Below are 22,353 nucleotides of genomic sequence, written 5' to 3'. Positions count from 1 at the left end.
TAAGCAAGACTGTCCCTGCCATATCGAAGATAAGTGGAGGATATGCTGGAATAAATAGCAGCTCCCAATATAGGTAAGAGTCATTTTAATTGGGGCCACTAGAGAGGAGCAAAGAGCTAAAAACCCTACTTGCCAGAGGTCCATTGTTGCTTCCACAGAGAGTTCAGTCTGGAAAGAAATCCCATTAACATGTTGGATACCTTCACTAAAGCATATTAGTGAGTTTAATATTGCAAAAATTGTCATGTCAATCTTTCTTTTCCCACTCAATCTCTACCTGTCCTATAACCTTCATCTGACCTTTTCTGACAGCCAGCGGGGAAACAAATGGTTTTAGATAAATAATAAATGAATAACAGATGGATATATGATAATCAAGAAGCCTTATTTGTGCACCTGGTATTTAATTCTCCAGTTAAATGGACCTCGTACATTTCAGTTTTCACTCATTATGCAATGAAGGCACATCCTATGATCATCAGTTGATTTTTCAGTATCAAATTAAAGTTCCACAAAATTAAATGATAACAAAAGTGCTGAAAATAGGATCCTATACAGTTTCTAGGTTATTTTCTGGAGCTGGCTACAGGGAACATACAACAGCCTCACTGCAGCAGTTCCCTTGGGTGCTGATTCATTTTTTGGGTACAATGCAAAGTGCTGGTTGTGATGTAGAAAGCCCTATGTGGCTTGGTTCCAGGAGATATTGAGGATTGTGTCTCTCTACATGAGCCTGCCCAAGATCTAAATTATTTGGGGCAGGCTATTGTTTCAGTCCCATAGCCTTGGTGGATGCAAGAAGAAGGCCTTCTCAGTGAATTCTCTCAGGACTTTATTACATGGGGGATGGGATGTCATTGTCCCGTCCCTCTCTCATGCGATTGCAGGAATTATTTTCACACTAAATTGTGCTTATGCGGACATTATCCCATCCAGAAAGCACAAGTGAAAGTGATCACTTGAAAGGCTTTCTCCTCCTCATATCCCATCATTTGGTATTATCGGAACAACCTGTTAAGGCAGTTCCACTTCACTGATGGGATAAGACAGGATCAGCATGATGTAGTGACAAAGCCTTTCACACAATCACTTTCACTTGTACTTTAGGTCTTCTACTGGAGATTCATGAGCCTTAAGCCCATATTGTAAGGGCTTCTTTTATCCACCTAGCCCCATTTTAATGACTGGCCAATCTTTTTTTTTTTCTTTTCTTTTTTTGGTCACAATTTTGTCATAAATTTTGCAATTCCCTTTCCCCTTGATGCATAACATAACTTTATGAATTGTTCCTTTGCACATAGAAATTGTTGTCTAGTCATCTGGATATGGTTGTGCTGCACCAAATGTATTCCCTTTTAGCACTGTCTTCAAATATGGATAAAATTACCCATAGACTAAAATGGAGAAAATATCTGATACCATAACTCCTTTACAACTACTCTGTAAGGCAGGGAAAAGTATAGCTGCTGAATTTTTAAAGTCTTTCATTCTGGAGCAGGCATAAATCCCAGCAATCAAATGGCAATACAATAAAACTTAACTGCATATTTAATACACAGATATATGGAGGAAAATGGGTCCAGTCAGGGTCAGAACGAGGGCTTCATCCATCTGTTGATCCAGAGAATTATGCTATTCCATCCTTTGATTAGAAATTGCAAGGACTATTACTTGAACATGGCTATTTCATTACAACCTATCTATTTACTTTAGAATAATTTTAATTTTCAGTTCCTGGTGTCCTTCCAAGCTTGCTTGCTTATTAGAAGAAATTTGTTTCAATGTCATAATTTAAATGGGGGATCAAAGGGAGAAAAGAGCTGAGATAGATTCCTCTTGTGATGTAATTATTATGAGAAGTTTCCCATAGTAATACAAGGTGCTTACATAGTGCACAAATGAGCAATTTGTTTCCCTGATAAATAGTGTTGTAGTTTGTAGTGCTCCATGCAGAATAAATATATCAGTAACACTTTGTCTGCCTTAGGAGGCAACATGGATCATGCCTTAATATTTTCTGAAACCCCCCCTCCCCCCGCTACAGTTAAATATTGTCATGCATACATGAATATTTGGTGGAATCTAAATTACAGATTAGGATGGGAATCATGCATATCTCCATATCCATCATCTAGAAGGCTGCATGCTTCCCACCCCTGCCATAGATTAATATTACAGGTGAACACATCACATTTTTAACACTTTTGGTGCTCATTGTCCAACATCCATGTTGAAGCCAGTAATTGAGTTCTTGTCAAAACAGCTAAATTGACTGTATTTCCCAAAAGCATTTTAAGCCACATGTCCATGGCTGCTCTGCTTTATTTATTTGTTTGTTTGTTTTTGTTTGTTTATTTATTTATTTTCATGTCCATAAAGCATGTGGACACATGCATGTCCACAGACCCAACCAAGCAGATAATGATATCTAGTTATGCACACAAGTTCATTTTTAAAAATGGCAATCTAGTTGTTTGAACTCTCCAGAATCTCTTGGGAATCAGCACTTCCAGGCAGGAATGGCCATGTGTCCAATGGCCCCTTTCTGCCCAGTCCCACCACCAAAGGTTCATCCCTCTGCTGCCAATGAGAATCTACCAGCCACACATCTGCTCATCCAAATTGTCCTGGAAAACCGGGATTCTTTTTTCTGCACATTAAAGCCCTCAGGCTTCTCAAGAAAACCACACCTGCCATGAATAGGACAGAATATTGTGTGACCAAATCGACACCGACTGGGAATGAGTGAGAGATGTTTTTTAAAATAGCATAGACAAGCCCCATGAAAGGACTGAGGACAATGCCAGAAAAAAAAGAAATGCAATAAAATTTCCTTTTCCATTAGCAACCATGAAATAACTTCATTTGCAATATAGGGCTATTTCCATCCAACACAGTGGGGTGGCTTCTGCCTCAATGTATTTTGCACATGAATAAAGATAACACCACAGTACATATCTTTGCACATTATCAGTACCAGAGTTTATTCATACTGGCTTTTTGTAAAGGAAACAACAAGCCAAAAATAGGCAGACTTTCATTTAATTTAAAACTAAAAACATTGTGTACATCATGTAAAGCAAGGTATGATGTAATCATCATATAAAAGATAACCCATTTCATGTTTGTCACATTTCGTATGTATATTATGTGAAATATTTATCAGGACCAAAGTTTGAAAAAGGCTGAAGGGAAATCTCTCCATAAAAGATTCTAACTCTATTATAAGCACACTTTTCAAACTGAAAACATCCAGGGGTAGCCGTGTTGGCCATATAGCAACCCCAATAACATCAAAAATCCACCAAACTGTGATACAATAAAGGTATCACTGTTCTGTTTATTGGTGTTTTTTATGTTACTGGATTTTGAAACTGAGTTTGTGGAGGGATGTCATATAAACTCACATCAATATCCAGAGCTAACCAAAAACAAGATCTTAAAATGCTTTGAGTTTCCTTTTCAGAAGTGATTATCTTAATTGATATTTGATATGTGCATTTTAATGTGTTTTGATTTTTTTAAAAATATTTTTATCTATGGTACACACCTTGACAATAAGATTAAATTGAAGAACTGGTACACATATTGATTAGAGGAGGAGGAGAGGGAGAAGAGGAAGAAAAGAAAAGAAAAGATGAAATATTAATACAGTAGTTATTTATATGACACTTGAGTATGTGCATAGTACCTTACAATCCTTGGGTAATACCAAACCTGAAAAAACTTTCACTGGGCCCATACAGACAGGCCAAAATAAAACTGCTCTGGGTCTCTTTGGATGTATGCTGTTTAAATGACACACATATCATAAAAGGCCAGAAGCTGCGCTAAAGCTGTGCTCCAGTCCTTAGGACTGGAGCATGGCTTTGGCGTGGCTTCACACCTTTTAGGATGCATGCATCATTTAAATAGCATTCCCCCAGAGACCTGAAGCAGCTTTATTTTGGCTTGTCTGTATGGGCCCACTGTATCATTTTAAAGATAGGAAACTGAGGCAGAGAGAAACAGATCTTTTCTTATCAATACATCATACAGGTTCAGTACATCATACAGGTTCACATATAGGTTGACAAAGGAAATGGGGCTCTTTCAAGTATCTACATAGCCGGTGGTTGTAAAGTATCCCATAATACAGATTTAAGATCAGCTATATTCAACCATTAATAGGCTGCATCCGCATTGCATAAATAATCCAGTTTGACATCACTTTAACTGTCATGGCTCAGTGCTATGGAATTCTGGGAAGTGTAGTTTGATGTAGTACCAGGTGTGTCCCTCTCTTACTGAGATCTCCTGCTTACAATGTTGCTCATATTCCTAATAAAAGATATTGCCTAACTTTGCCTTTTTAATTTTTTTCTTCTAGATCATTGCAACTTAATTTTATATGGGACTTATAATAGTGTTCATTACTATTTTTTAATGTTGGTTTCAGTAATCTAAGTCTTGATCTAATCAACTGTTTTCCATTAAAAATTTATCTGTATGCTTAAGCATTATCTCTCAGCAAATCCACATAGGCACAATTCAGCTACATGGTGATAAGGATGATTATTGAATGCAGGAATATTATGGATGTAGATCTATGGAAATTAATCAGAAATGAATCTGAATTAATTTCATAGAGTGCAATCACAAATCTGCAATTTCCATGCAATTCCTATTGAAAAGGGAATGAAACAATGCTTGGTGGCTTGTAGTCAAGAAACACATATCTAGAAATATACTTCTTTCTATACACAGTTCTTAATTTAAGAAAAATCTGTAGAGCTAATACTGGTAATCCAGACCAGAATTTTCAAAAATATATAATTAATATGCTTTAGGATGACAGTTTAAAATCTAAAAACTAGTGCAAGTCGGGGGGGGGGGTTAAATCTCTATTAAAATCAGTGAGGTTTATGTCAAAAGTAAATGTTCCTTGAATCAAAGTGTAAACTGACCTATAAACTTATTTAAATGACATAAAACTGCCTATGGATGAGGAGAAGTGAGACTCAAATAGGTGTACAATACAAAAATCCATTAGTCATACATATCTAGTTATTAAAACTACTGCTATGGCCCAACCACTTTAGGAGCATAGCATTTAGATAAACCTCCCTCCCCCGCAAGTGGCCAGAAGCCACAGCGAGGGTGCACCAAGCCAGCAAGAGCCAGCCTTTTTATGAGTGGATTTAATTTACTCCTGCTGGCTGGCAGATTTGGACCGCGACAGCTGCTTGCTTTAGGGGCAAATCATGCTGTCACCACGGTCCTAGCTGGATAGGGTCCGAAGTAACCAGAGGCCGCTCCCTCCAGACTGTCTGCTTCAGCCCTATGTAACTCTGCCCATTGACTATTTTGCAATTATGTTCTGCACAGTCCTATGCTAAAGTGAGACAAGTGTAGTTCTCCAGATGTGTCCCATCAGCCCTAGCCACCAGATCCAGTGCTGAAGAATGCTGGAAGTTTTCATCTAAGAACATCTGAAAGGTCACTTGTTGTTCATTCCTTAACTAAGCAACAACAAAAATAAATCGGGGGGGGGGGGGGGGATTTTCAGCAACTTTGCATAAGCTGTCATCTTTTTACCAAACCGCATCCTATTTTAACAGAGTAAAGACAGGGATAATATATTACATTGCTTACTGTTGGTGACACATAATTTTACATGGCTGAATCAGCAATAGTAGAAGTAATGATAGCAGCAGGTTATTCTAGCTGTGCTCAGGACCAACCCTGTGCATAAGGCAGTTGAGAATCAAAAGCACACTAGGTGATAAATGGAGATGGATAGAACACTGAAGCATTAGTTCCTCCCATCCTTATTCTTTTCATTTCTAGCAGATTTGGCTCTAAGATCTTGTCGATACAAACTATAGATCCCACTTGCTGTATTTCTGCATAGAGGTATTTAATTAAGTCAAGATTCATACATAGCTTTTAACTAGATGATACAGTCAGAAACACTATGGGTGTGCCAAACCTGTTGTAAAGTAAGAGTGATTTAAAGCACAAGAATGGCTGGAGAGAAAGCTTTGATTGTCTGACAAGCCTTACCACCATTCATGTCTCTCCTGGCCTGATTACTGAGACTTAAGAGATTATCGCATCGCCAAAAAAAAGTAACTTGCCCCTTCCAGGACACAGTTATTTATGGGATGCAGTCAGGAATTATCACATTAAAAATGCCGCTGATGCCGCTGGGCTACTGCATCCCAGCTTTGATTCTGGCTCCCAGCCATGCCCAGCCAGCCAATTTGCAAACATGGGAAGCTCCCATGTTTGCAAACTGGCCATCTGACTGCGTCTGGGAGCCGGGATGCAGCCGGGATGCAGTAGCCCAGCGACATCAGCGGCATTTGCGATAATTCCTGACTGCATCCCATAAGCAACTATAACCCAGAAGGGGTAAGTCACTTTGGCCTGTTACAGACAGCCAAAATAAAGCTGCTTCGAGTCACAGTGGAGGTATGGTGTTTCAATGATGCATGCGTCCTAAGAGTCCAGAAGTTGCACCAAAGCCACGCTCCAGCCACTAGGACTGGAGCGTGGCTTTGGTGTGGTTCTGGACTCTTAGGACGCATGGTATCATTGAAACACCATACCGACTCGAAGCAGCTTTATTTTGGCTGTCTGTAACAGGCCTTTATTTTTACAAGCAATAAGGTCCTAAGAGGAAGTTCAGCTAAAAGAAAAGGAAGATGGAGACAACAGGGGAAGTTACATTGATTTTTCTAACAGTTCTGCCTCCACATAAATAATCTGTTTTATCTCCTGTGTTGCAACTATATTATGTCTGTGGCACAATCCATGTTCTAAAGTATGAGTTATATTGACTTCACACCACAGTTGAGCCCTTTGAATTTGTCTCTCTGGTACACTGTCCAATACTAAACACTTATTTTACATGAAACATTTTTTACTTTCTGGGCTTTGTACAACTATAGATTTCTTTCCAACCCGCTGTCCTTGTTTTATCACATAGTGGGTCCCTCATTAATATAGCTTTATATTATTATCATGACTCTAAATATTCATGCAATGGAATTATTAATTAGAATAACAAGTCTCCCATGTGCTTTTCTAAAAGTCATACTATTACTTTACAAATTATTCACGGCATACTGAATGTGAAACTAGCACAATTAATGAAGGAGGCAATTTCTCTAAGGACCCAGAGTCTGAGAGGGGGCCACTAATCTTACTAAAAAGTGATGTCTAAAACATTTTTAAATGTTATGCTTCAAACTACTAAACAAAATGAAATAAAAACCAAGAAACTTCAGAATACAAGAAAAAGAAACTCAACAACATGCTGCTGATAGAAGAAACACCAGTTGGGACCATTGCCTGTTTCAAGCTAATACTTAGGTAAAAGATATTCAAGTGGAAGGGTGTTTGTTTTTCCAAACCTAAAGAAAAGCAATCACATTAAATGGGGGAAATGACACTTTTAAAGGCATCATTATGAGGCTGAATTCTTGGTAAATCTTGTGCATACTACCCAGTCACTCCTCTGTACACAGGAGCAACTAAAGAAACCATAGAGCCTCCATCCATAGGTTGTTATCACAACTTCTGGTGCAACATAAGCTCATGAAATAACTTGCAGTTTTGTTTTTATCTGGCTTGTCAGAGGAGAAGCAAGACAAGGGTGCCAAATTTAGCAAATCGTAACTATGGTTTGTTTAGCTTCTCTCACATGCAGGAGGAGCAATCAAGCAGCATGTAACATCACACTGCTTGCAAACAATAAACCTGGGTTCCCAAGGAAATTTGGCTGAGCATGGCATGTAAACTGAGCCAAGGAAACTCCACAAATCCTGGAAGGAGCAACTTTGTTTCATTTGCAAATAGATTTCCAAACTGTGCTGGTTCTGAGGATGAGCAAGAATATCCTGTCCACATCCATGCATTCCAGTTATGTAAATATACTCCATATTAGGAATTATGATGACACAAATTTATGACTAGGCAAGATACAAAGCTAAGTGTAAGGATCATCAGGTCAAGACTGCAGGTTATTCCCAGCTCACTTGTCATGAGGTAGCTACTGGAATAATAAACTTTACCGTGTAACAGAACAAAATTAGGGGAAAAAAATCTCTGCTTCACACAAAATGCAAACAACTTGCCACATACAAAATGGCTACTCACTTTCTAGATTTAAAAAAAATGTGTAAAAGGAAATTCTATATGATAAAGGGGAAATTATGCTTTTTTTCTTTAGTTGATATTCTTATAAAAATGCTTACAGTAAAGCATGAGAGGGTACCCAAACCTATAAGCACAGAGGTTTATGCTTAAAGGAGCCCTGGTGGTGCAATGGCTAAATGCCAGTACTACAGCCATTCACAGCCACAAGGTTGTTGTGAGTCTGATCCCAGGGATTACAGGGTCTACTCAGCCTTCCATCCTTCCATAGGTCATTAAAATGAGTACCTAGCTTGTTTGGGGCAGTTACCTTACACTTTGTAAACCACTTAGGGGATGCTTAAGGGCACTGATAAGCAGTGTAGAAATATACTTCCTATTGCTATTGTGACCACCTAAAGGATTTTTCCCCTTTTCTTCTCCTTTTTTCATTTTTTCATTTTTTTTATTTTTCCATATGAAAAACAAAATCCCTAGCACAAACTACTTTTAAAAGCATACCATTCAAAAGCAATTTACCACTCAGCAATGGCACTTCAAAGCTACATTAGGTACATAATAATTAATTGTGCAGTTCTTTAGGTTTTGACAACGAATTTCAAAGTTGTGGTAATCAAAAGAAGCAACATTTTGATTGCTGCCACATTTAAATTGCCATTGATATGACTGGAAAACAAACCATCTCCACAATGAATGCAGTTTCAATAGTAATTTGTTATTAAGATACATTAATACTGTTTTTTTTAAAAAAGTAATACTGAGATGATGCTAACCTCCCCTATAGCCCAAAACCTATGAATTTCTGCAGTTTGGTTAAGTGTGGAGTATCAGACATGCAGTGTTATATATTTTGTTGTTGTCATGTGCCTTCAAGTCATTTCTGACTTATGGCGACTCCAAGGCAAACCCTAAGGCAAAGCTATCATAGGGTTTTCTTGGCAAGATTTGTTCAGAGGAGGTTTGCTATTGCCTTCCTCTGAGGTTGAGAGCATATCACTTGGCCAAGGTCACAAAATGGGTTTCATGGCCAAGCAGTGAATCAAACCCTGGTCTTCAGAGTTGTACTCCAATACTCAAACTACTACATTAAAGTAACACCAACTTTAGTATTGTGCGAAATGAAGTGTTGTGTTCTTTTGTGTTGTGTTGTGTGAAATGAAGCTCATACAGCCAGATTCAGTCAATCAAATTTAGTACAATTGGAAGATCATGGAGGACAAAACCACTCTGAAAATCAATATATTACCACCAGTTTCAGACGTACTATACATCCTCCATATACCAATTGCTGAGGAATATTGCACTCATTCTACATGTGGGTTTTCCAAAATCACTGAAGTGGTCACTATGCAAAGAGAATGTTAGACTAGATAGTCTGTTGATCTGATTCCAAAATAGCCCTTACCTTTGGGGAAATAGTAGGGCTGGGGCAAGGATTAAAAAAATAAGCTGTTTTCAGTCAACAAAATGATATCACCAATAATTCAATGTTTCCAAATAAATCGCTCATACAAGTCAAAAGCTACTGGGCAGCAATTCTGTATTTTTTCAACTTCGATGGGGGGTTTTTTGGGGGGAAGAAAAAAGACAGACGTCATGGGAAAAATTAGAAAGTTACAAGTAAATATGGGATGAATTGTTACATTTGAGAGTCTCCATAAAATCAACTTCTTTATACCTTCTGAGACTCATAGCACAAAGCAACACACTTCACCTCAAGAATTCAACAAACTGCAAAGCTTACAGAGCATTTCAGAGAAATAATAAAGTGTGCACAAAACAATGCACATATTTTAAAATGTAGATAGATAAAAAGGAATACAGTTTTTTTTTAATACATAGAAACATGCTTTTGAAACTGAGGAAAAATAAATGTGTAAAATAAGGAGAAAAAAGCAAGGTTTCACAAAGATGCAAAAATGCAGGTGAGATTTTGAAGAATGTCACAAAATAAAGACAGAGAGACCATCTCTTCCCTGGTTACAAATGGAAGACAATATCTGCTTCCCCACCCAACATCCAGCTAAAACTATATGAATGAGGCAGGGTGAGCATCATATGGAAGCACCCTCAATTGCACCAGCACAATCTAGTACACCTGACACAACATGTAATGTATTCGTATCCATGCTGATTTACAACAGATAGTACAATAGAGCAAAACTGCTCAACTTATATCATGTAGGATGTTGCTATAGCTATGTCAGCATTAGTCACAAAGAGACTGCCTCTCTGTGCATCTATTGTTATATTCACCCAAAATATCAGTATGTCTATTCATAATTCCAACAATTGGGAAGATAAATGGAGTGTACATATTATTGTATGCCATAGTGTTATCAGTGAAATATAGAGATATGATAGTAAAAAAAGGAAGGAGTAAATTTGTACTGATATCAAATAATTACTCCTGCCCTCTGTCAGGCCCAATACACAAATATACACATCAAACACTGTATTTCTAGCTATCTTGAACATTTTTAAAACAAATGTTCATTTACAGTACAATAAAAAAAATCAGCTTCAAAAACGGATGCCCTTGTATGACATAATATTGTAAATATCACATTGTCTCTAGTCTCATAAAAGGAGAAAGTGCACTTTGTTCCACAAAGGTTTTATAGGTTCTCCTTTCAAGACCATTGCTTATATCTACAGTATCAGATGACCACATATAAAAACTTGGATTCCATAAAATAGTTCCATCTACAGTTCTTATCAAGTATCCACTTAAAACAGATGCTCATAATTTTCCAAGTTTTCCAGGAAAGTTGAGAGAGTATTCTCACATGACGAAGAAACTGGATGTTTGTCCAACACTACTTATTCCAGTGACAGAATATCATGATCTTGGATCCTCCTCTGTTGGAACAACTTCCAAGATTATTTGCAAAGCTGATGTTGTTCTGTCTGTGAAGGGCAAGAATGCAGACATGATTTTCAAAACTTATATTAATAGTCATTAATACTTTTTTTAAAAAAAACATTGCATTGGCTTTATTTAATTAACAATATAATCCTGCAAATGTCTATTGAAAAGTCAGTCCTACTGACTTCCAGGTAAGTGACACAGGGCAGGGATGTAGCCAAGGGGGGGGATCTGGGGGTCCGGACCCCCCCCCTTCCATTAGAAAAATGAATGGTGTGTGCTGCTGTGCCGCCACACTCAAGCCCCATTATAATGGTGGCACTTAGTCTGGACCCCCCCCCCTTCCTAAAATCCTAGCTACGTCCCTGCACAGGGCTGCAGCTTAAGCCTCTCTGTGCTCCTGACACACCCTATCTTTTTATTTTTGCCTCTAAGGAACATGGTCACCAGTTTCACCATGACCTTGTCCTGACCCGTTTTAGGCCTGGGAATGAGAATCTGAAACTGTAAGTGACATTTCCTGTTCTGAACTGTCTAAAAAGGACAGATAAGAAGCCAAAAATGTGGCAAAATTGACATAGTGATCCTTAAAGGGTGTGGTCTGTTAAGTAAAAAGAAAAAAGTGAGAATGTCAAGAGGTGTGATCATGGTCCTCTGAGCTCTTCAGAGAGGCACATGTGGATCAGTACAGTTGAAGGGTATATGGCTATTTCCTGTGTTGAAGTGTCTGGCCTGTGGACCATCTTTTGCTCACCCCATCTTTGAATCTAAGCCATTGTTGCCAAAACAAAAGGCAAAATAGCTACAACTGTTTTTTCCCCTTAGCCACTTGCCTGTAAGCACCCTTGAACATGATGTGTTTTACTTCTGAGCAGATTCAGGATTGCACTGTAATTGTATCACCACTGTTGTTCCTAATGAACAAGCTGCATAAGAGCTGCAGCTGTTTTACTCAAGCTGCATTGTGAGAGCCAGTAGAGATACAAGTCTCTCCAATAATCTCTTTGCAGAGAATATTCTTTTTGCCTGAGTAAAATGGTCCAATACTGGCATCCTGTGGCCACACAGATTCATGAAACTATGAGCCAAATCCTTTAAAAATTCTGACTTCCATGTGAAAGATTAAATTTCTTCTGTTGCTGCAGACAACAGTGTTGAGAGAAGGGATTTCTATAGAGTATATTACATATATCTATTTCAAAATCCTTTTATTTATGCTATTTTCTTTAAAACACTTTATGTCTCTTTCATTAAAAAAAAAAAGAATGGAAATGTGACAGTGTGAGATTTTGTTTTTATCATGCTCCCTGAAAGTATTGGATTCATATTTTTGAAGTTATATTCTACAGTAAAAATATTTTCTAAATTGCAGTGGTGATTTGTTTGATAGCTGTTTAGTGGTTGCATGTGGAACTCTACATTAAAAGTACTGTTCTGCTTTTGTGTTACTAATTTTAAAATATCCAGTAGACCTTGAAGTAGTCTAGTAAATGGATAAGTGGAAACATTCATTTTTTCACGAATAAAATTGTTAGAATTTTCTCAGTTGGTAATGAGCTTTGTTGTTTAATTTTTTTTAATTTATAAGAATGTTTTTAAAAGAAAAAGGAGTCAAGGTCTACATGCTGAAAGATGGTCAACTGTTTATTGTCCAATACATTTCACCCTATATTTCCAAAGGGCCTTCTTCAAGGGCATATAACAGAAATCATTGGCATTGTTACAACACTCTCTACAGACCTGGACCACAGGATGATGTTACATCTCTTTTTATTTTATCAATACTGATCATTAACTAGCTCACATTATGCTATTAGGAGAAAAACGGGTTCCCTCCTTAAACCTCTGGGTCCACCAAATTCGGAATATACAGAATTAAATGTCAGTAGTCAAACACCCATTGGTGGACAGAAAGATGTTGCTTCAGTCAGACATAACTTTAGTTGAGATTCTGATAAATGGCTACTAATTTCCTCTATATTAAACAATTAATATATATTTTAATAAAGTTTATTGGGTTTAAAAAAGAAAGACAAACATACATAAATCAAATCATATCAAACATCAAATGTCATATACATCATCATCATACCTACCAACATACCAACACCATAGGGAAGTTACCTAATATAATAATAGCGTTCCTCTATACTGGAGGCTCTGCAACCATCTCACTATACTCACCCTCCTCTAACCCTCTTACATCAATTTCCCTTTCTTATCTCTCTCTGTCATTTACCTAACCACCCATTCTGCCTATCTTCCCCTTAAGTACTTAAACAATTAATATAGAAAACAGTATAGGACTGTTTAGTGACTCCAGTTCAGGGAAAAGAGGCTGAAAATTATTTTCCCCAAATATATAGTGGGCCCCTAACATATTGCAAGGCATATCCATTTCTCTTTGGAAGGAAAAGTTCTGAGTCAGAAGTTCCTAAGCCCATACAGCTGTGGAACTGGGCAACCATTACAATTCATGTCATAAATATAATGAAATCTTGGTTGCAGATTAATGTGGCAATTAGTCTCTATCTCTTCAAGACTAAAAAAGGATTTAGTGAGAAATAAGATTAGAAATAGGAATAGGATTTCAGGGAAAATTCAAACAACTTGCAATAGAAGTTGTTTAAAATGTAAATCATGTGTGATGACTTATACTAGTTCAAGGCTACCCATACAAAGTTATGTTATTTCAGAGGGAAATTATGCGTGATTTTATATTAATAATGTTGGGTGATGACTTATACCAGTTCAAGTCTACCCATGCAAAGTTATGTTACTTCAGGGGGGTGGGAAAAAGCACAGTCAAGATATTAAATGTAAAATCATCAAAATAATTAAGAAGATGCCTTAACTGTGGAAATGAAAATAGTGGAGAACCATTAAAAAAAAGAAAAAGCTCAGTAACAGTTATCTGATTCTCTAAAGAAAAAGAAAAACAAAAAAGAAATTAGCCCCTTTCAATGTTGACTCACCTAAGAGCTTCCTAAACCATGCTGGCTTCTTGTCCCATATGACAAAGAGGTAGTAGGCAGGGACACCAGTCAGTGTAATTGCAAAACCAATGCCAGTATTGACAGGGTCAGCATAAAGTGACAGGGCAACCATGAAGAGGCAGGTGAAGGAAAACAGAGCAGGAATAAAGAGTGGCACCTGGAAAACATATGAAGAGACATTATTGCTTGACCTTGGCTACTGAATGACACTGGTATTTAATGTTCCATGAAATGTAAATTGGATAAAACACAGTGGCACACTATGGGTCATGCAGAAATGCAGGTGTTCAGGACCAGCATTCTAAATCCAAGGAGCTAAAGAAAGCAAATTAAATGTCTTTTATGCAGCAGACATCTCAGCAGCTGCTTAATTATCCACAGACACACTCTACGCTGTTATACAGCCTTTAAATTTAAAGACTTGTAAATGCATTTTCTTGTACTAAGTCTCTTTCCTAGCCCTCTATTAAATTAGAAGACAGGAACAACTCCAACGAGGATGGTGTATTTTGTAAATGCCCATTGAGATCAATTTTACAATGAAGCAAGGTGCTTAAGTTTACAATGAAGGAAGATGCTTTTGATTTTTTCCCCCAGGTACAATAAATAATCTGGCAGTAGTTTAAAAACAAAACAAATGCTATTTTTGGTAGGGATAACAGTGCCAATAGCATTATGCAGCCATCATGCATTTGGGAAATTCTGTACGTCTGTCACCACAATTGCTAATATTATCTGAGGAGTTCTTTAAAAAATAAAACAAAGCAGAAATGTGGATGCTAACAGCTTCTTTTTTTTTAAAAAAAAAGTGATGCTATTTATGCCTTCCACAATACATATGACTGGGAGGAAACACAAGGAGCAACAGAAAAAAATGGGAAATTTGGATGTAACATAACTGGTTACAGTTATAATTCCAAAAGATCCCAAAAACAGGTTTAGTTACCAGTTTAGTTTCATTTAAAAATAAAATAAAAGCAAAATAGCCATTAGTCAGTGTGTAAAAACAAAAATTACAGTTTGATAATATCATTAATAGGTTGCAAAAGGGGCAACATTTCAAGTTCTTCAAAACTCTTCACCAGTCTGGGTGTTAAAGTACTCTGGATGGGGTAAAGAAATGGAAATGTTGAAAAATATAGTGAGATGGTGAAGCCTCTGGATGTGTAATTAGGTTTATGTCCCAAGAATGAGATTACAAACTGAAAGTGTGTGCTTTAAGTGTGATGCATAGGTTACACTGATCTAATCTGTGAAAGTAGGAATGTTGGAAACAAGTTGTCCCAAGATGATCTTAGTAGAGTTTGGGAACATATGGTACTCCAGGTGTTGTTAGACTGAAAATCCCACCAGCCTTAGCCAGCCTAGTAAACAGCAAGAGATGAGGAGATTTGCAGTGTAGAAACATCTAGAAGGTGCCATATTCTCCATCTCAGTCTTAGACCTAATCTGGAAATAACATATTTTTAATTAAATGGCAACCAAAAAGAATTCCTTTGCCCAGTGGGACTGGAGAAGCTGAAGATATTAAAGAAAGGGTTTTGGCACACACAGAGTCACATTATTGATGTTACCTTAAAAGGACGAGGCATATCAGGACGTTTATATCGGAGATAAATCATACCAGCAACAGCCAATCCTATAAAAAGCCATCTCGCAAAACTAAGAAAGTTCAAGAGGCTGTAGAGATCACTGGTGAAGAGCAGGATCATAGTCAGAGGGTGCTGGAAAATGGATTGAAAGAGAGTTACTGACACAGCAGCTGTTGCTTATTCCATTTTATTGTATATATTTTATTGTTCCTCCATAACTTTTAGCACAGTATGACCTAAATTGTGTTGGTTAGTTAGTCCCAAGTAGAGTAGACCAACTGAATCAACTTTTACGTACTGAGTCATTATGTAGAAAAATCTTTTATTTAATGGGACTACTCTAATGAGGACTAGCACTAGGATCCAGATCTATATCGTATACCACTCCTTTGTTGCAGCAATAAAACTAGAGGATATGTCAGTTGAAGTAACATGTCAGGGCAATGAACTCTTATACTTTTTAACACACACACACACACACACACACACACACACACACACACACATATATATATATATATATATATATATATATATATATATTTGACGTGGTAGAAGAGGAGAAGTTTGCCCTAATATTCTAACCATTAAAGAGCCCTGGTGGTGCAGTGGTTAAATGCTGGTACTACAGCCACAACATTGAATCCGTGGATAAAAAAATCCATGGATGTGAAGGACTGACTGTATCTCTCTCACATTCTGTCTCTGTCTCTTCCCCACCCCCAGCCAGCCTCAAATGTTTCACTGTAGCTCTCACTGACTCTTTTCCCACATCTGTCTGTTACCTGCATATAAGATCTCATATCTCTTTATCTATTATAATTTATTTCATTCAGCAACTACATACATATCTGTCTTTCCTCTAGTTAGCTCAAAGCAGCATACACAGACCTTTTCTTCCACCTGTGAGTAGTTCAAGTTGAAAGAGAGTGACTGACCCAAGATCACCTTGCAAGTTTCCTGGCACAGTGCAGTTCTGAACCTGCATTTCACAAGTCCTAGTCCAGCACTCTAATCAGATCACTATACCAGCATTAGAGTGTATCTACTGTATGTAGTTTGAATTCTAAGAAATCTTGAAGATAACCGTTATTATTATCATTCTTTGGTGCAATGAGCCTCAGACATCGAGCCTCGGACATCAAGCCTCTGTAGGTGGGATTTTTAGTCAGCTGGTGGCTTCCATATCAGTGGGATAATAAATGGGATTTTCCTATCGCTGGTGGCTTCCATATCAGTTGAATAATTAATAAATCCAGGGGTTTATTCTAAATTTGAAGGGAGAAATCCAGGGTTCAGGTTCAGGACTTTGGGCACTTCATTTCAAATCCAGGCTACAACCCAAATTTACCATCTTACTGACATTGTTTGTGACCAGAGAAGGGTGACCAAAATGATCAAAGGTTTGGAAACCTTACGTGGTATGATTTAGGGGTGGCATATGTTTAGCTTGGAGAAGAGAAGACTGGGAGGTGACAGGGCCGTCATTTTAAATATCTGAAGGGATCCCATGTAAAATATGGAATGGGCTTATGTTCTGCTGCTCCTGAGAGTAGAACACAAACCGATGAATCCAAATTAGAAGAAAGGCAATTCTATCTAAACATTAAGAAGAACCTCCTTACTGTAAAATGTGCTCAACAGTGGAATGGTCTGCATCATAGAATGGTAGACTCTCCATCTTTGGAGTTCTTTAAACAGAGGTTGAATGGGCATCTTTTAAGAATGGTGTATCTGTGTATTCCTGTATGGCAGGGGTTTGAACTAGATAGCCTTTGTGCTCCCTTCCAATTCTATGATTCTATGACATGGAAGTCCCTAAGCAGAGGAGGAATCTTTCTAATAGATCACATTGGCAATTACATTCCATCCCTTGCACTGTTATTAGTGCAGCAATGGTGAAGATGACTGATACAACAAATGGAAGGTTTGAATTACAAACCACTCAAATTGCAAAGGAAATACACTGTAAAAGTACAGCAGTGTAATTTCACTGAAGCAGGACCAGAAGAGACATACACTATGACCCAATCCAAAGTGTGCTTACATGGGAAAGTGCTTCATGGATTCTAATACAATTTCCTTCCAAGTAAATATGCTAAGAATTAAAAACTCGGATTTCTCCAAATAATGAACAGAAAAAGCAGAGACCACAAAAAGCAAATATTATTTTATATCCTGGAATCAATGCCCATAAGAGAGTGGTAATGCCCCTTTATCTGTTACTGCTGTTTGCATTTTCTCTGCAAAGTACCAATAATGTGGCTTCAGGGTCTTCGCAGACAGTGCATGAGTCTATAGCCTTTATGTAGAATTTTACTACTTTGAATCTAGGAAGATTCATTCCAATGAGAGAAGCTTAGCTAATCACTCTCATTCAACCTTTCAAATAAAAAGTAATGAGGTGTGATTTAGGTGCCTGCCTGAGAGAGTTAAATGCCACTAACATCCAGCCAGAGGAGGAGTCTTTCAAATAGATCACTTTTGCAATTACTTTCCACCCCTTTCCAAACATAGCCAACCTATGAAATGGAAATAAATAACTGGGATTTAAGAAGTATTTAAGTTGTATTTGAATCATGCAGTGTGGCCTCCTGCTATGCAGCCTTGGTACAGGGACATTTGTTTGTATGATTTACCAAAACAATGACAGCTGGCAGAGGAGTGTGCTTCCGAACGTGAATCATGGAGAGAATTTCTGGAAGGTGACCCTCGCGGGATGCCACATAGAACATCCTAGTGGGAAAATAAATTTGGACAGCTTTTAAAGACACTCATTACCAAGATAAATGGAAGCAGTTCACCAGAGATGTAGAACACATTCAAAGTTATCCTCAGCAGTACAGTTTGTTCCTATGTAAGACAAGCATCTGAAGTTCTGGTCTTAAAGAATTCAGGATTACAAATTCAGACTCTCATGAAACAGGTCTTTTAATCTATCTTCAGACTCACATTTGCCTGTGTTCAAAAACGGGTACTGCTGAATAGTGTTTCACATTCATCTTATATCCTTTAAGTTAAACTATGATTAATCGAGTATTGTAGTCAGTAGAAACAATATCCTAAAGTCTAGTGTTGTCCCTGGCATTACAAAACCACCATGACAAATCTAACTTCACTTCCTCCAACTCCATAGCTCTCTCTGCTACCAAAAAACCAAGTTCATAAAGTTTCCTAGCACTACAGAGTCACTTGACAGGTGCATGGGGATGTAGTAGGGAATACAGATCGCCACTTCATCATTCCTTTGACTAGAAACTTCTTTTTAAGCCCTATTTTTTATTTTAAAAAATGGGAGTTGTGGAATATCACAGCTCTACTGTTGCACAATTTCCATTTAGTTTGCTGTTGGATTCCATCCAGTAGTAGCAAACTGAGTGGGAATTCTGCAAAATCCCCTGCCCATATATGCTATTATCAATTGGCAACTGTTTATTCTCACTGTAGAATTAATTCTAGTTTCTAGTCTGCATTTGTATGGATTGTTTTATCTTTGCCCATATTCATTATTATGTTAACCTACCTGGAGACAGCAAAGATGCCACCATTCATAGATCCAAAGCAAGAAAGTGCAACAAAAATGGGAACAGCTGAGGAAAACCGTCCCATTAAACGTTCAGCAAAAGTCTGGCAAAAGTGAGGGAAACATGAATCAGTTTTCTAGCAGAATAATTATTATCCCATTCTGTAACTTCAGGCAATAGAAGTTACAAATTCTGTTTTCTGTTATTATACAGGAATTTGTTCTGAAATCTTTACAGATCTGTATTATTTTAGCACTGCATTCCACTATGACTTACAACTGCCACTGCCTTGGAAGTCAATAGATCTTCAGGACTGATCGTTGTAAAGTAGGCCACATTGGTTAAAACATAACCAACTGTGACAATCACCATTGACGAGCAAATGGCAAGTGGTACATTTCTGAAAGACAGAAAGAAATGTGATATAATCCATCTGTATTCTACAAGTGAAGCAACTGGTTGGAAAAGATATCTGTTTTATGACATATATATGCTTTTATACATGAGCTAAAGCTTCATGCAAGAAACCTGATTATCAACAAATATTAAACAACATAGGTCAAATTAGCTCATTTCTAACTTAGAGATATGAATAATCATTAACTACATATAATATAAACAAGAAATTAATTCTGTTTGCAAAGACTATATCTTGTGGCTGCTATTAAGGCAAAGATTATGAACTGGCCTTATTAGCTGCATCATTCTGTTAATATTCTAGAAAATAACGCTGAAATCTATATTTGTCCTCACTCCTTTTTTTTTTCCTATGGGTAGCATAAGATTTGTTTGAATCAGTAGGAAACAGTACATTATTCATAATCACTCTAAAGAATAATCCTACCATGACTGTAGCTTCACATTTATTTAAGAGATCAAAGGGTTTGGACCTGGGAAATGGGAATTCAAAGGTTAGCTCAGCCTTAGAGCACTAGGTTGCCTTAGGCAAATCATTAACAGCTTCAGTTCACCTTCTGGAAAAAAAATATTAATACTTATCTCAAAGAGTTGTTGCTGTGATGAATGAGAGGATGACTCTAAAGCACTTGATGTATTTTAAGTGCTTTATATAGATTATTAATAACACTACCATCTCTTGACAACTCAGTCATGAATATTGTTGGACAGATATAAAGTAGAACTGTAAATTTCCAGAATAAGATCTGCTTGGAAACTCAGGCCAGAGAGAAGTGAGTGCAGGATAAATGGATGGATGGGTGGGTGGGATTAACATTCTAGCTATTCCCAAAGTGACAGTCACCATAACATTAACTATCTCAGGAAAGAATCCATATTTCTCAGATGTTTCTGTGGCATTTGCTACAAACATTTATTGTCATAAAGGTACACCACACACCTTATGCTGAAGCCCCAATGTGGCCTTTCAAAGGCACAAAAAGGAGCCGCAAAAGGCAGCTCTTTTTTGCACCCTCAAAAGGGTGTCATGGCCGCAGTGGCATGGCTATATGGCACTCCTTCGGTGCTGTGTCATCTGTGTCAGGACACCCTGGGGAGGTGGAATCAGGCATGCATTGTGAGGACACTATGGCCTGACTCTGCCCCCATGCTGGCCTTTCAGGCCAGTCTGCAAAGGGCCTAAGACAGTATTCAGTGGACACAAGAGAAGCTATTCCGAGATACAGCACAATGGTTCATTTGAACAAACAGTCATTCTTAGAACTGAAAACACACTAATAAATGGGCTTTGAGAAGCGATGCTGCCATTCTGAGAATAGACCAAAAGCACAGCATTATGGACATCCTTCAGTAAGAACTGAGTGGCCATGATTTATACCATAAGCAGGCCATTTTAACAACAGGTGACTCTATAAACCAAGGTTGTAAAATTACAATCTGAAAATTCCTGTGGCAGCAAGAGGTCAAGATATTAAAAGGAAACAGTATAACTACATTAAATGTTTATTCACCCAAAAAATTCAAAGTAGCCACCTCAATGACAGAGAATATTAGAGTGCTCTCAAAACCATATTCAGGTATAGGCTTTGGAAAAGAGTGTTAAAATGTGCTGACCACAACAGCAGACCACTGAATTATCCTGTTACTGCCCAGGTTATTCAGTTGTCAACTGGGAATATACTTTTAAAATAAAAAATGTAATCTAGTACTACTTTCAGGATTCTGGCAAATCCTGCCATAAAAGTGGCTTGCTGCTGTTTGCTGTTTTCCCTTTCCTTGGTTATGTTGTTGTTTATGATTATATTTTATAGAACTGCTGGATTTGATTGCAAATGTGTTAGCAGTACTACAAACCTAATATAACAAGAATGGGAGGCTTGGTGGTGATGCCGATGGGATTTGTGGTAACAGGGTTTTGGTCAAACCCCACCTGGAATACTGTGTCCAGTTCTCAGCACACAATTCAAAAAGGATGTTGAGAAACTAGAGCGTGTCCAAAGGAGGATGACTAAAATGGAGAAGGGCCTGGAAACCATGCCCTATGAAGAACAACTTAAGGTGCTGGGGGTGTTTAGCCTGGAGAAGTATCATAGGCGGGTTACAGACCGCCAAATAGTACGTATACAATACGTACTAGGGTTAGGAAGGGGCGGTGCTTCCGCACCCCCCTAACCCTAGTACGTATTGAATACGTACAAGATGGCGGCGCCCTGTTCATATGGGCGCCGCCATCTTTACGTATCGGACGCTGAGCGTCCGTACGTGTTGCAGCCTTTATGACGTAGCGAGTGAGCCCCTGGCGCCTCGCTACGTCACAAACGCGACTCAAAAAGAAGCTCCATTTTGGAGCTTCTTTTTCGGTCTGCACGGGAGCCGCGCCGTCTGAAGGCTCCGGCTCCCCCGCGGACCTACCGGCGGCAGCGGCAGACCGCCGCAAAGCGGCGGTCTGTACCCCACCGTAGAATCATATGACCATAGAGTTGGAAGAGACCACAAGGAAGAGAAAGTTAAGAGGTGATGGACTGGATATCCCTTGTGGTCTCCTCCAACTCTACGATTCTATGATTCTATGATTTCAACAAGGGAAAATAATTGCCTGACTGGTTAATGAAGAAATGTATGTGGGAGGATGCTGGGACTAATATCCACCAAGGCCAGTCTCATGGGAAGTTTGAAAAGAAAGTGTGTGAGAGGAGTGAGAAGTGGCCAAAAGTGAATGTGAATGCAGGAATGTTATGGTATATGAGTGAATGAAGGAAAAGCCCACAAAGCTACAAGGTGCTGTATTGCTCACTATATCTTGCAGCTGGAGA

General features: G+C 38.1%; 1 protein-coding gene across 2 annotated transcripts in view; it reads right to left on the bottom strand.

Moving 5' to 3' along the window:
- Positions 1 to 9,665: 9,665 nt before the first annotated feature.
- SLC7A11 (solute carrier family 7 member 11) overlaps positions 9,666 to 22,353 on the bottom strand; it is a 71,357-nt gene continuing 58,669 nt past the window's right edge. For both annotated transcript variants that reach the window (XM_042467641.1, XM_042467642.1), the window contains 6 exons: positions 19,400 to 19,523; positions 19,123 to 19,226; positions 18,239 to 18,335; positions 15,582 to 15,731; positions 13,987 to 14,164; positions 9,666 to 11,052 (listed from right to left, as the gene is read on the bottom strand). In XM_042467641.1, coding sequence (XP_042323575.1) covers positions 10,985 to 11,052; positions 13,987 to 14,164; positions 15,582 to 15,731; positions 18,239 to 18,335; positions 19,123 to 19,226; positions 19,400 to 19,523 — 721 coding nt within the window. In that variant the 3' untranslated portion in view covers positions 9,666 to 10,984. The remainder of the gene's footprint in view (positions 11,053 to 13,986; positions 14,165 to 15,581; positions 15,732 to 18,238; positions 18,336 to 19,122; positions 19,227 to 19,399; positions 19,524 to 22,353) is intronic.

This window comes from Sceloporus undulatus, chromosome 5, assembly GCF_019175285.1.
Source record: "Sceloporus undulatus isolate JIND9_A2432 ecotype Alabama chromosome 5, SceUnd_v1.1, whole genome shotgun sequence".
In the NCBI taxonomy this organism is placed as follows: Eukaryota; Metazoa; Chordata; class Lepidosauria; order Squamata; family Phrynosomatidae; genus Sceloporus; species Sceloporus undulatus.
Note: the sequence above shows the minus strand (reverse complement) of the source record. Positions and strands in the feature narration are given on the sequence as shown.